We start from the raw sequence: 12,887 nt of genomic DNA, 5'->3' as shown, positions 1-12,887 counted from the left end.
TGACGTGGTTGTGGTGTCTGATGCTGTCGAGGTAGGGCAGGTTGAAAGGAAGGATGTTGTTGGCAATACGCTATAATCGGACAGGACAATAACTGACTGTGTGTCATACATACTATTCACACTTTGCTAAGGATCAAATCATTGATTCAACAGAAAACTATGATGCGGGGTCAAATTTGGTTTGAATATCTGAGACTATTGTAAACATGGATCCAAGTTTTCAGTATGTCATTTCATCTGGTGGATCCCATACCTGCTATTGACAGGTGTTGTGTACTTATCAATGACTCGTGCCATGATTTGCAAAATGGTTGATCGGTGCCATGGTAATAATTTTTAGGGTTACTCAGGTATCAAGTGCATACGGTTAGCTGAAAGTGGCTGTTTTCAGCCACAGTGGCTGTGTTACCATATCATTATTTATCCAGTTTTAAATGATACAATTCCAAATTATGAACCTACGTTTAAGTAAAGTTGCGAATTTTTGTGATCCTTAGCAAAGTGTGAGTAGCAAATAAAGGGACACAAATTACAGATATGCCAAGGTAGGCAACTCTGCATAGCAAATTGCGGCGCCTTAAAGGGAAAGTGAATCGAGTCACATAAGTGAGTCAGGTGTACGATAATCGATAATGGAAAATTTTATGTATGACGTATAATTGCAGATTATAACTCACGTGTGTTGTCTGTTCGCGTGAAGGGATTTGTGATGACGTCGCAGTCGACATGGCATGGGCTGCACGTGAAAGTCGGGGTTATTAAACTTGTGACCTGAGGGGGATTATATTCAACCGTGGTATGTATGTCTTGGCCAGTGTTTCTACAGGAACATCCGTACCCGTACCCGTACCCGTAGGCCGTACCCGTTATATAGTGCAAAGACTTCATCGTCACCATAGATATTATACAAAATGGCTGCAAAGTGATTTAGCAACACAACAGCCATGGGGACACGTCTAACACGCAACTGAAAGAGTGAGTGAGTGAGTGAGTGAGCGTGGTTTTACGCCGCTTTTAACAACATTCCACCAATATCAGGCAAAACCAGATATGACTTTTGTCCATTGTGCCTCTGTGAGGAATCAAACCGGGTCTTCGACGTGAGGAGCAAACACTTTAACCACTAGGCTACCCCACCGCCCCCGCATCTGTAAAAGGTCAGCAAGACTTTTACTGCTTGACAAAGCTGCCGGTTTCTTTTTAATGTACCTAAGACAACAAGAAGGTACGAAATACCGCTCAGAAGCAGTTGGGGTTATAAATGGAGTTTATTGCAAGCAGTTCCTCTTGGGTCAAATCATTTTCCTGTTTGTTGCATCCTGATACCGATCTGGTTTGTGTGTAATACAGATATATTGAACTAGTATGGGCTCTACCAACGTCCCCCTTACTTATGAAGATGGTTAGACATAATCTATCGGGGAAGGTGTGGTGAGGTGAAATTGGGTTTAACGTCGTGCTTGAGAATATTTCGCTCATATGACGACGTGCATGCGTGTGTATGTGTATGTGCGGCTGCTTGTACTAGCCCATACTGAAGCTGGTTTTATAGTGCTAGCCCACTGAGATTCCATGCCGCAGTGAAGCATGAATACCCCACTCAGACACATTATACTGACTCCGAGTCGACCAGTCCTTGTTGTACCCATTAATGCCGAGCGCCAGGCAAGGACCAACAAGTACCATATTTTAACATCTTTTGGTATGACGCGGTCGGGGATCGAACCCGCGACCTTCCGCTCTCCGGGCGGACGCTCTAACCACTAGACCACGGAGACGGTCCTATCGGGGAAGGGACAAACGGACAACTTCTGACCAATGACTGATAAGCTCATCCAAATCTGACCAATGACTGATAAGCTCATCCAAATCTGACCAATGACTGATAAGCCCAAATCCCGATGGATTAAGGGCCTGTGTTAATAACATTAATTTCCTCACGATTTACACAGGGTTCGAGAAGAATATGTTTCTAATAGGTATGTGTTCGTTTAGTGGCGGTTCGCCCGTGTATGCCTTTCAGGATGTTGAAGAGGGGGGTAGTCTAGTGGTTAAAGCGTTAGCTCATTACGCAGAAGGTCCTAGTTCCATTCCCACTTTGATAGACTGTGTGAAGGTTGTTTCTAGATTCACCCGTCGTGATATTGTTTGATCATTCACACTCGGTGGTCATGGAAACACCGTAATACAACATGGTGACTTCCCTAAGCATTGAACCGATGTCACTTGCCACTTAACTTATAAGAGATGTCGCTCAATGGACATTCAGCAGCACCCACAGGGGGCGCTGTGGTAGCACCGTGGTTAAAGCGTCCGCTCGTCAGTCTGAAAGCCCTGGTTCAATTCTCCACATGAGTACATTATGTGATGCTCATTTCTGGTGTCCCTTTTCGTTATATTTCTGGAATATTGCTAAAAGCGGCGTAAAATTAACTCACTCACTCTTCAGACAGGTCATGATGTAAGGTGTCAATAACACTCTCTATTCCATCGGCAAGATTAAAACAACATACAGGCATCAATATTATTCGTAGACACAACAATGGAAAAATAGTACTCTGAATTTTATTTCGTTCTACGTCTACATACTCAATTTTACAATTAATACAATTCCAACTAGATCACGTGCCTCTCCAGGTTTGGCCTGCACTGTACTGAAGGATAATTCTCACAACGGCAGGAGCGTGTCGGTAATGTGAAAAGCAAACTTTGTTCAGAAAACCCTCAACGCTGATAGATAATGTTTCCTCTCCTATAATACGAGCTTTTGAAAACAGTTGGTTGAAGTAAGTCAGCTGGAGCTATAATGTTATAAAAGGAATGTAGAAGGTCAGTGTGTCCGAGATCATACAGATATCCATCCTCCATGGAACAAACAAAACTAGAAAATTGAAAATTACTATTTTTCCTGTCACTGAAATGGAATAAAACAATATGTAAACCATCACCTGAATAACCGCAGCTCCAACTTATGACGTTGTCCTATTTAATTCATTAATAGGCAGTAAGTATATAGCAGTGCACTGTGATTGTTCGTATAAACAGATGGATTAAACAGGCAAGACAAGGGTATATGCGGCTCGGCTCGGCTACAACTAACACATTCCACTCCTTCAGGTAACAGGTTGCTGGTGTGCTAGGTCAAAATTACTAGTTCAATATGTACTAATTTGACATATCTGCTAACAGTAAAAACAAAGAAAATGTCCTATGTTTTATTAACGACAGCGTCTGGACGTATCTAAACCTGGGCAGCAGACCTTGCGGCACAGTCTCACTATGAACCAGTCCTCTCAACTATATCCAGAATAGAAAATGATAGAGCTGTTATTTGATATATTCATCTACGTATTCGTCACTTAGCCACCTGACCACTCATCTAGTCACGTGGTCCGTGTCACAGTGGTTCATTCTGTTTCCACTTCAGCAGAGATCTGTAATACAGCTTCGCCTGCTGCCCCGCTCCCAGTCCCGCCCCCAGCCCCGCCCCCAGCACCGCCCCCAGCACCGCCTGCTGCACCGCTCCCGCCTCCATGTCCAGGGGGGTTACCTGGCCTTGTTGCTTGGCCACCATGCCGTATAATACGCACGGATGACGTGCTGCTTCTTAATGCGTTGTTATTTCTGTTGCTTTGGTAACGCATGAATGCTGAAAGATATGAATACAATATTTCACGGTGTTGTGTGCTGACGTCTTGAGTGAATATGCAAAGTTTCGAGGTTACCATTATTCCATCAAAGCCACGTCTTGGCCGTATGCCTGACGAGCGAAAGGTTTCCCCAGAAAACTTATCACCGCCTCTTTCAGGAGGGTCAGTGTCTGGTTTACGGATTTGTAAGATGGAGGGAGTTGTCATCCTTACAGCTTATACAGAGGACGTAATACTATGATAAATGAGACTCACATATTGTAACTAATGGTCTAAAGATATTTCTGTATTTTTCTTGCCATATATCTTACTACAATCTTTCATTTTAGTGACTGTTGAACATGAGCGAGTATGGGTTTACTCCGCCTTTTGTAATATTTCAATACGAGTGTGGACACCATTCCAAACAGTGAGGCATGGTAGGTAATCGAACCCCGAACTCGGGATGAATTGTCTCACAAAGAACGTTCAGACACAGACCCTACTGTACTCACGTGTTCGTGCTTGTAGTGAAGATGCCCCTGTGCCGCCGAGAGACGGCTGAGGGCGACGGACGATGCTGCTGGCAACGTTGGTTCCCGGGGACGAGGATCGGCGTGTGGCCGCCAGGCGGTAGGACAAAAAGCTGGGACGACGACGCTGAGTTGCTGCCTGGTCCTGGCTTCCTGCAGCAGGAGATGCTGCTGCTGCTGCTTGTCTCTGTCTCTGTCTCAGCAGGATGGATCCTCCCGTAGAAAGGCTTTGGGTATTAGGTGAAGGTCGCTTCAAGAAGACAGATGCTCCAGGGGAGCTTGACACTGCAGCTGAAGATACGGGGCGGGAGGCTGAGACTGAAGCTGAGGGTACGGGGCGGGAGACTAAGACTGAAGCTGAAGGTATGGGGCGGGAGACTAAGACTGAAGCTGAAGGTACGGGGCGGGAGACTGAGACTGAAGCTGAAGGTACGGGGCGGGAGACTGAGACTGCAAGTCTTGATGGGGAGGAGACTGCGGAGGACTGGAAAGGTCGACCTGTTCTGACGGAGGCGGACGAAGCAGGACCAGAAACTGAGTTTGATGATTTTTGCAGGGGAAATATTGAAGTTGACTGGGCTGATCGGGATATCGTCCCTGAGAATCCTGTTTGGGAGGGTGTCGAGACTGATTGGGATTGTCGGGAGATTGTGATAGAGGGGACAGGACGGGAGACAGACGCTGACGCTCGTTTTGGGGAAGAAACTGAGGCTGATTTGAAAGGTCTGGATATTGTGACGGAGGATGAAGAAGCAGGGCGAGAGATTGAGATTGAGGGTCGCGATGGGGAGGGGTTTGAAGCTGATTGAGATTGTCGGGAGATTGTGACGGAGCTTGAAGAAGCAGGGCGAGAGATTAAGATTGAGGGTCGCGATGGGGAGGGGTTTGATCCTGATGGAGATTGTCTGGCTATTGTGATAGAGGCTGAAGAAGCAGGGCGGGAGACTGAGATTGAGGGTCGCGATGGGGAGGGGTTTGATCCTGATTGAGATTGTCTGGCTATTGTGATAGAGGCTGAAGTAGCAGGGCGGGAGACTGAGATTGAGGGTCGCGATAGGGAGGGGTTTGATCCTGATTGAGATTGTCTGGATATTGTGATAGAGGCTGAAGTAGCAGGGCGGGAGACTGAGATTGAGGGTCGCGATAGGGAGGGGTTTGATCCTGATTGAGATTGTCTGGATATTGTGATAGAGGCTGAGGAAGAAGGACGGGAGATTGAGACTCGAGCTGGGCTTGCGACTGAAGATGATTGATCGGGACGTGTCAATTTGATTGAGGACCTAGCTGTGGGTTCAGACTGGGCTGGAACTGTGACGGGGAGGGCCCGAGACTTAGAAGGGATTGCTCCAGTTGGAGAGGGCCTGGGAATGGTTATGGTGGCAGCTGGTCGGGGATTACTGCCACCAGGTCTGTTAACCACCGACCGGGATATAGTCAACGAAGGTCTGGGAGAAGCTGATTTCGCACTAGTCTTGGAGGATCTAGAGATTACAATGGAGGCTTTTGAAGATGAAGCAGTTGCTGGGGAGGCTGGAGCTCGTTTAACGGTCACCGTTGCTGTTGCTGGTTTCGATGATGCTACAGATGAACTAGATGATGGTGACAATGCTTTAAGAATAGCCTGTGGAAGATTGGTCTTGGTGTTTCCAGGAGTGTCTCTGCTTGAGGTTCCAGCCTGTCCTCCCTTTCCTGTTGAGGTTGAATCAAGAGAGGAGATGCCAGTCTTTATCTTCACTGTGTTGACGGAGCTGCCGTCAGGGCTTGGTCTATTTACTGAAACTGAATTTTTAGCAGCACCCGAACCACCGGAGCCGATAAATCTGGGGTCCAGAGATCTCTGGACAGCGACTGACGTTCTAGTTCCTGATCCTGCCGCTGCGGATTGCGGGAATGATCCTGGAGGGTAGCGGGGCTGCCGGATGGACACGGTCTGGGCCCGGGTACTGGAGTGAGATGGAGCAAACTGTCGGGGATATTGCTGAGAGGCTGGAGGGTCAGGAGGAATAGTTCGGTAGATCGGGTTCACGCGTGTTTGAGCTGAATTCATTGGCTGTCTGAGTACTGGTTGTCCGGTCATCACTATGCTGTTATGATTGTGGCCCTGTCGGAATGTAGTTGGCGATCCAGTTGGTCTTGGGGCGCTCTGTGCTCCTGGTGGGCCAGGCGGACCTGGGAAGAAATTATCTTATTGAACCACAATGGGTGAGTAAAATAACAGTGACTTGGTTTGGACGCCGCTTTGAACCGTGTCTCAGTTATATGCCAGCCCATAACCATCCGGAAAGTCAGATGTGATGCAGGTCTCAAAGGTTTAACTCTTTGATGAAACCCAAAAAACACAGGTATGATGAAAAACACAGGAAACATAACCAGAGCAAACCCGGCTCCTAAACCACGTTTCTGGCGTACCCAAGGGACGCAACTCTGCTCAGCTTGACGTGGAGCCTGGGCGACTGGGCTACCTGTTCCGACATTTAGATAAAGGGGAGTGGGCTGTTTCAGCTCCATGTTTCTGTTACGAGATTTCTCAACCACAGAAAATCACCGGATCCTGCAAAAGCAAGGGGATGCAAACTGCGCCACCTTAGACTACAGAATCACACTTTAAGCAAGGTTCTGATGCTGTTGAACAAGAGGAAGTACGAAAGGCAAATCATGTCAAATTTATTCCAATAACATCATTAATGAAGTCAGACCATTTTGTTTGGTTTCCAGATCCTTTGCCCAAATATTCAGGCCAGAAGGTCGAATAAGCGGAGAAACTTAGTCATTGGTTTAGATATCCGTATACTGGAAAGAAAGGCATCATACAACAAACATAACATGGTAAGAGTTTTAAAGATAAATGTTCAATAAGAATCTGTCAATAGTATATATTGATAATTGGTCTACGTTGATAGCGAGAATAAATGACATATTTTAACATTCTACCGATTTCTGTCAGCGAAATAAATTCTCAACAATCTTAGTTTTCCGTGTTCACATTTTAATTTTTGTTTTTTGAGTCAGCGGATTTGTAAACCAAATTTCAAACTGGTCTGTCCTCAGGAACAAGAAAGAGAGGAGTACTCACCTGAGAGGCCATCTTTACCAGGCGGCCCAGGTAGACCTTAAAATGAAATAATGATCCCATTTGTACCCCGTAGGATCAGCGTCAGTAGCAACATTAGTAGGACAGGATACCTGACGGAAGGTGTCATGGCGTGACAGGAACATGCGCCACGTGCATCTTTAATCATTACGTGTTCACATGCAACACAACCTATAGTCTGTTTGCAGTGAAAACGTACCGATGAATTTCATTTTAAACAAAAAAGTAAATCAAATACATGCAAAGTGAAATTGAGATTGCGAATCCTCATAATTTTACCCTGCCAATTGGACCCTTAAATCTCAGAATTTTATTCAACTTAGGATAAAGTTGTTTAACAAACGATCATAGTTTCAAATCGCTATTATTGGTTTGTATTACAAGGGGGTAAGCACAATTGAATGAAACCCCGAGAACAAGAAGGGTTGGTTTCTACGGTAGTCTAAGTACGCTCATCACGCACCGCACGTGCATTTGTTTCACTGTTCCAACTACTGAACCCTTCTACAACCCTTCTTGTTCTCAGGGTTTCATTCAATTGTGCTTACCCCCTTGTAATACAAACCAATAATAGCGATTTGAAACTATGATCGTTTGTTAAACAACTTTTATCCTAAGTTAAATCGATTCTCAGATTTAAGTGTCCAATTGGCAAGGTAAAATTATGAGGATTCGCAATCTTAATTTCACTTTATTTGATTTACTTTTTTGTTTAAAGTGAAATTCATCGGTACGTTTTCACTGCAAACAGACTATAGGTTCGGTGATCCTCTTATGTACGACAATAGGGTCAATCTGGTGACCCACATCATGCTTTCAACATTGTAACTCGAAATGCAAACATGTTCAATTGTGGTCTTTGAATGACATTTAGAATTGATACACATAAGGAATAGAGTTTTTATGGACGTCAACTTCTTCATTATGAGGAACACAACGTTTCGCAGTTTATCCTTACTCCTTCTTCGTCCTTAATTCACCTGATATAGGAGTAAAGATATACTCCGAAACGTTGTGTTCCTCATAATGAAGAAGTTGACGTCCATAAATACGCTCTTCCTTATGTTCAATTGTGATGTCACAAGCAAGTAACGTCACATCAAATATTATGACGTCATGACATCCGAATATTCTTCTGCACCTTGAATAGTGACAAGGAGGTTTGCGAAATAGCTCTAGCGTGTTTAGAGAAACACATGGTATATTTTGAACGGGGCTGAGATTTTTCCACCAAAATACGTTGTTGAAAAAGTGTTATACATGTACCGGTATTGGCACCTTAGACTTTGTCAGTGTTTGAGTAGACAGTACTAAAACAGCTGTACTTCAGAGGAACGAGTTCTCAAGTACAATACCTAAATACATCAGACTAGAATTATCTCGAAACTGAAAGTGTGAGTGAGGGAGTCTCACAGTGCTGTCTCAAGGATGGATCATTGTCAGTCAGGATCATGTCATCCTGGATCACTACAGTCATTTTCTATCATTAGCGGTCGACAGAAATGTAGAAAACAAAAAATGAATTACAAAATCGTTTTATTGATTGTTTGTCGGGATACACATATACACGAATATATAAACTTTATATGACAAGTGTTCATGAACACTGTTTCCCTTTCAGCAGGTTTGCAGAAATTGAAACGTTTATATAATTACGTATTATATTGTAGTCAGATTCTTGTTGATACATTAGTTTACAAAACAGGTTCACAAATTAATCAGCAATTAATATGCAAATTTAGTCATTAAATTGAAACGAAATATCATACTGTATCTGACATTGTATCATGATCTGCATGATATATATATTGTATGCCATAAGATAAATTTTAGAATTTTGAGAGTTAACTGTCACATTGTTTTGCACACTTTAACACAGTCATTTTATTCATTATATGTAGTGTGCTGTTTATCCTGTGTATCGTTATTTAACATTTGTTCTCATCTGAATTAAACCTTGCCAGATTGGATTAAATAATGAGGATAGCTTGTGACAATATCTGAGGATGTGAACCGGGGAAATCTGGCATAGAGAGTGACCTTGTTTCATCATAACTAGCGATGAACATCAAACAACCATAGATAATTCTTAAACTGAGATCCATCTACAGACTCAAGACATATATGTGATATATAGATGATATATAGATGATATATGTCATTATTACTTCAGGGCCGCCTTGTTTCCGGCGCTTGATGGTTTTAGTTTGTATTTAGAAAATAACCCGGTGTTGGCTGATCGTTTCCCTCTGAAGCTGATCTGATTGACTGGTTGCTGGTTAGTGACGATTTGTTGCTGATTGTTTTGTTGCCCGGCAACGACCCCTGTTCCGGGTGGTGACGGGAGATTGACAGATGCCTGATTCCGGACAGTTCCGGTCATGCCAGCATTTCCAGCAATGGCACCGTGTGCCGTGCCTGTAGCAGCCTGAGTGAATATGTTCCCTGTCGGTTGTCCTTCCAGGTGAATGACTTGTCCAGCATTGGCCCCCTGTGTTCCAGGCATACCGTTTATTGGTAACAGTCCTCCCTGAGCTTTGTACCTCAGGGCATCTGTGGGGTCCATTACCATCCTCCCGCCTACGCCAACCTCAAAGGAAATTGGCTCAGCCCCTAGCAGTCCGGTTCCTTTGTTTCTGTAGGGCAGGACTAGATCCCTGACTCGGGCCGGACCCGTCATCGTCCCTCCAAGTCCAGTTGCCATAGCTCCTGTGCCTCCTCCTCCAGCCATCATGGTTTTACTTCCCGCCATCGTCTGTTTGGCAACCATGCTATTCTGAGCCATGCCGCCTTGGCTACCTGTGTTCATCTGTCCAGGTACACCAGATGTTCCAATACTCTGAATAGGTCCACCGGCAGCTAGACCACTAGCTTGGCCAGTGTTCATCTGGGTGCCCACATTATTGTTTTGAAAGGTTCCACCTGATACGCCATTTTGTAATCCGACGCCATTCTGAATGCCTTGATTGTTTCCATTTTGCATGCCTTGACTGACTCCACTTTGCATGCCTTGAGTGTTTCCATTTTGCTGGCCTTGATTGGCGCCCTTTTGCATGCCTTGATTGGCGCCATTTTGCATGCCCTGATTGACGCCATTTTGCATGCTCTGCCCAACAACATTTTGCATTCCTTGATTGGCACCATTTTGCATGCCCTGATTGACGCCATTTTGCATGCTCTGTCCAACAACGTTTTGCATTCCTTGATTGACACCATTTTGCATGCCTTGATTGGCGCCATGTTGCATACCTTGATTGACTCCATTTTGCATGTTCTGTCCAACAACGTTTTGCATTCCTTGATTGGCACCATTTTGCATACCTTGATTGGCACCATTTTGCATGCCTTGATTGGCTCCATTTTGCATACCTTGATTGGCGCCATTTTGCATACCTTGACTGACGCCATTCTGCATGGTCTGACCAGCAACACTTTGCATACCTTGATTAACACTACTTTGAGCTCCCTGAGTATAACCCTGACCTAAGCCGTTCTGCGTTCCTTGATTCATCTGTGCTGACATTGTATTCCCCATCAGTCCAGTATTGGTCTGAGATAGTCCAGGATTAACGGTTCCTGTCTGCCCCAGACCATTGTGACCAGCGGACCCTAAATGTCCAGTCCCCTGGCCTCGCCCCTGCGTGTTGTAAGAGTTGGACACGCCTGCCTGGTTATTAGGACCGATATTTGACTGACCAATATGCTGACTCAGCGTTTGTCCCGATCCAGCAGCTGATGACTGTATGGGCAGTTGAGCCTGTTGTCCAGCATATGTCCGTGCACTATTGATCTGATTCTGACTCTGTACTGAAGTCTGTGTATTTCCGGGCCGAGGTCCACCTGAAGTGGACTGACCTTGAGATCCGGTATTACCGTAACCTGATACCTGTGTCGCTCCAGGGGTCTTACTATTCTGGTTCTGCATTCCTGGTTGATTATTTACAGACTGACCATACGAAGCAGCACTCGTCTGGCCCTGTCCTTTGATCTGCTGTTGTCCCTGCAGGTTATACTTATATTTCAAGGCAGCTTGTTGCATGGTGCCACCTTGCTTAGTTTGGCTGGTCTGTGTTTGAACTTGTCCACCGTAGCTTGTGCCCTGATTGTTTGCGGGAGACCCCATCCCTTGTGTCAGACCAGCAGCTGGTCTGTTGACTTGCCCACTCAGGACGTTGTTGGTGTTTTTATTATCAACGTGCATATATGCTGGTTGTCCAACTCCGTTTTTACTTCCCATTTGGGGATTTTGTTGTGGCACTGGCTGACTCTTTGACTGATAAGACTGTTGCTGTTTATATCCACCATTCTGCTGTTGCTGTGGCTGAGGTTTATATCCTACATTCTGCGGCGGTTGCTGTGGCTTCTTCTGATATCCTCCCTGTTGAGGCTGCTGTTGCTGTTGTTGATATCCTACATTCTGCTGCGGTTTCTGTTGATATCCTCCCTGTTGGGGCTGTTGTTGCTGTTGCTGTTGCTGTGGCTGTTGTTGATATCCGACCTTCTGCGGTGGTTGCTGTGGTTTCTGTTGATATCCTCCCTGTTGGGGCTGCTGTTGCTGTGGCTGTGGCTGCTGTTGTTGATATCCGACCTTGTGCTGTGGTTGCTGTGATTTCTGATACCCCCCGTTTTGAGGATTCTGTTGCTGTTGTTGCTGTCCTAATTTTTGCTGAGTTTGTTGATATCCAACTTGTTGCTGTTGCTTCTGGGGCGGATTTGGACGACTCTGGTAGGATGTACCTGAACTGCTTTGATAGGAGGTAAGACCAGAGGCTGGCATGTTTAGGTCGCTGCCCGGTCCGGTTCCTGGTTTCCAGCTGTTGGCCTGACTGACTGTACTTCCTGCTTGTTGCAAGCCGACTGAAGGCTGCACATTCTGACTTTGTGTGTTAAGGTTTTGAGATTGCTCTGGTGGGGTCGGATCTTTGTTAGTTTGATACCCCGAGTTCTGCGATAGTTTGGACATCACTATTTGAGAAGTAGATGATGCTTGTTTACTGTAGTAACCTGCTTGCTGCTGTTGGTTGTTTGATGACAGTGATTGTTGGTCATTCGGAGGAGAATTCTGCTTCTTTTGAGTGCCGTAGATGTTTGAAAGTTTGGGATTTGGCTGAGAATTATAGGAATGAATTTGTGGTGGAGGATCTTGCGGTTTTTGAAGAGGTTGGTTGTCAAATGAAACCTTTGTATTCGAGGGTTTATTGTTTGTGGGTTGAGAATTTTGCTTTGTGCTATACCCTCCTGCTATTCGCCTCAATGTGAAGGTTATTTTTCGTGGAGGTTGAGGTACTGAAGGTTGAACTGGAGGTTTGTTAGTTTGTTGTTGATTGTTCTGAAACCTCGACTGATACGTTGGTTCTGTACCCTGAGCTTGCTGATTACCAGCGCTAGGCTCAGGTTTGAGCACTGATGTTTTTTGGTACTCCCGTACACTTGATCCAGTTTGTTGCACTGGATGAGCATTCCCAAGACCAGCACCAGTACGATGCCCAGGACTTCTGGGTCGGTAATTGGGTGAGTGGTTCTTTGGGAAGGTTGCTGCGGTTTGGGGTGTGGGTACACGCGACTGAACCCGTGGAGGTGATTGGGCAGCTGACGACATGGGCATGGTACTGGATCTACCATTATCTGTGATTT

The 12,887-nt window shown here is 45.2% G+C and overlaps 2 protein-coding genes across 4 annotated transcripts in view; both read right to left on the bottom strand.

Moving 5' to 3' along the window:
• Positions 1-2,551: 2,551 nt before the first annotated feature.
• Positions 2,552-12,887, bottom strand: part of LOC124285131 (collagen alpha-1(I) chain-like) — a 68,344-nt gene continuing 58,008 nt past the window's right edge. For 2 of the 3 annotated variants that reach the window (XM_046721285.1, XM_046721287.1), the window contains 3 exons: positions 7,236-7,271; positions 4,145-6,331; positions 2,552-3,649 (listed from right to left, as the gene is read on the bottom strand). In XM_046721285.1, the coding sequence (XP_046577241.1) occupies positions 3,408-3,649; positions 4,145-6,331; positions 7,236-7,271 (2,465 nt within the window). In that variant the 3' untranslated portion in view covers positions 2,552-3,407. The remainder of the gene's footprint in view (positions 3,650-4,144; positions 6,332-7,235; positions 7,272-12,887) is intronic. The other variant, XM_046721286.1, reaches the window with a different exon arrangement.
• LOC124285132 (glutenin, high molecular weight subunit DX5-like) lies at positions 8,773-12,858 on the bottom strand. Its single transcript, XM_046721289.1, has one exon. The coding sequence runs from the start codon at positions 12,856-12,858 to the stop codon at positions 9,418-9,420; it is 3,441 nt and encodes a 1,146-aa protein (XP_046577245.1). The 3' UTR covers positions 8,773-9,417.

This window comes from Haliotis rubra, unplaced genomic scaffold (assembly GCF_003918875.1).
Source record: "Haliotis rubra isolate DU_JTF1 unplaced genomic scaffold, ASM391887v1 Scf353, whole genome shotgun sequence".
NCBI classification, from domain to species: Eukaryota; Metazoa; Mollusca; class Gastropoda; order Lepetellida; family Haliotidae; genus Haliotis; species Haliotis rubra.
This window is presented reverse-complemented; position numbering and strand designations above follow the sequence as displayed.

What these genes read in the sequence shown, in the direction of transcription:
- LOC124285132 (XM_046721289.1), bottom strand. Translation starts at nt 12,858, where the DNA reads ATGCCCATGTCGTCAGCTGCCCAATCACCTCCACGGGTTCAGTCGCGT.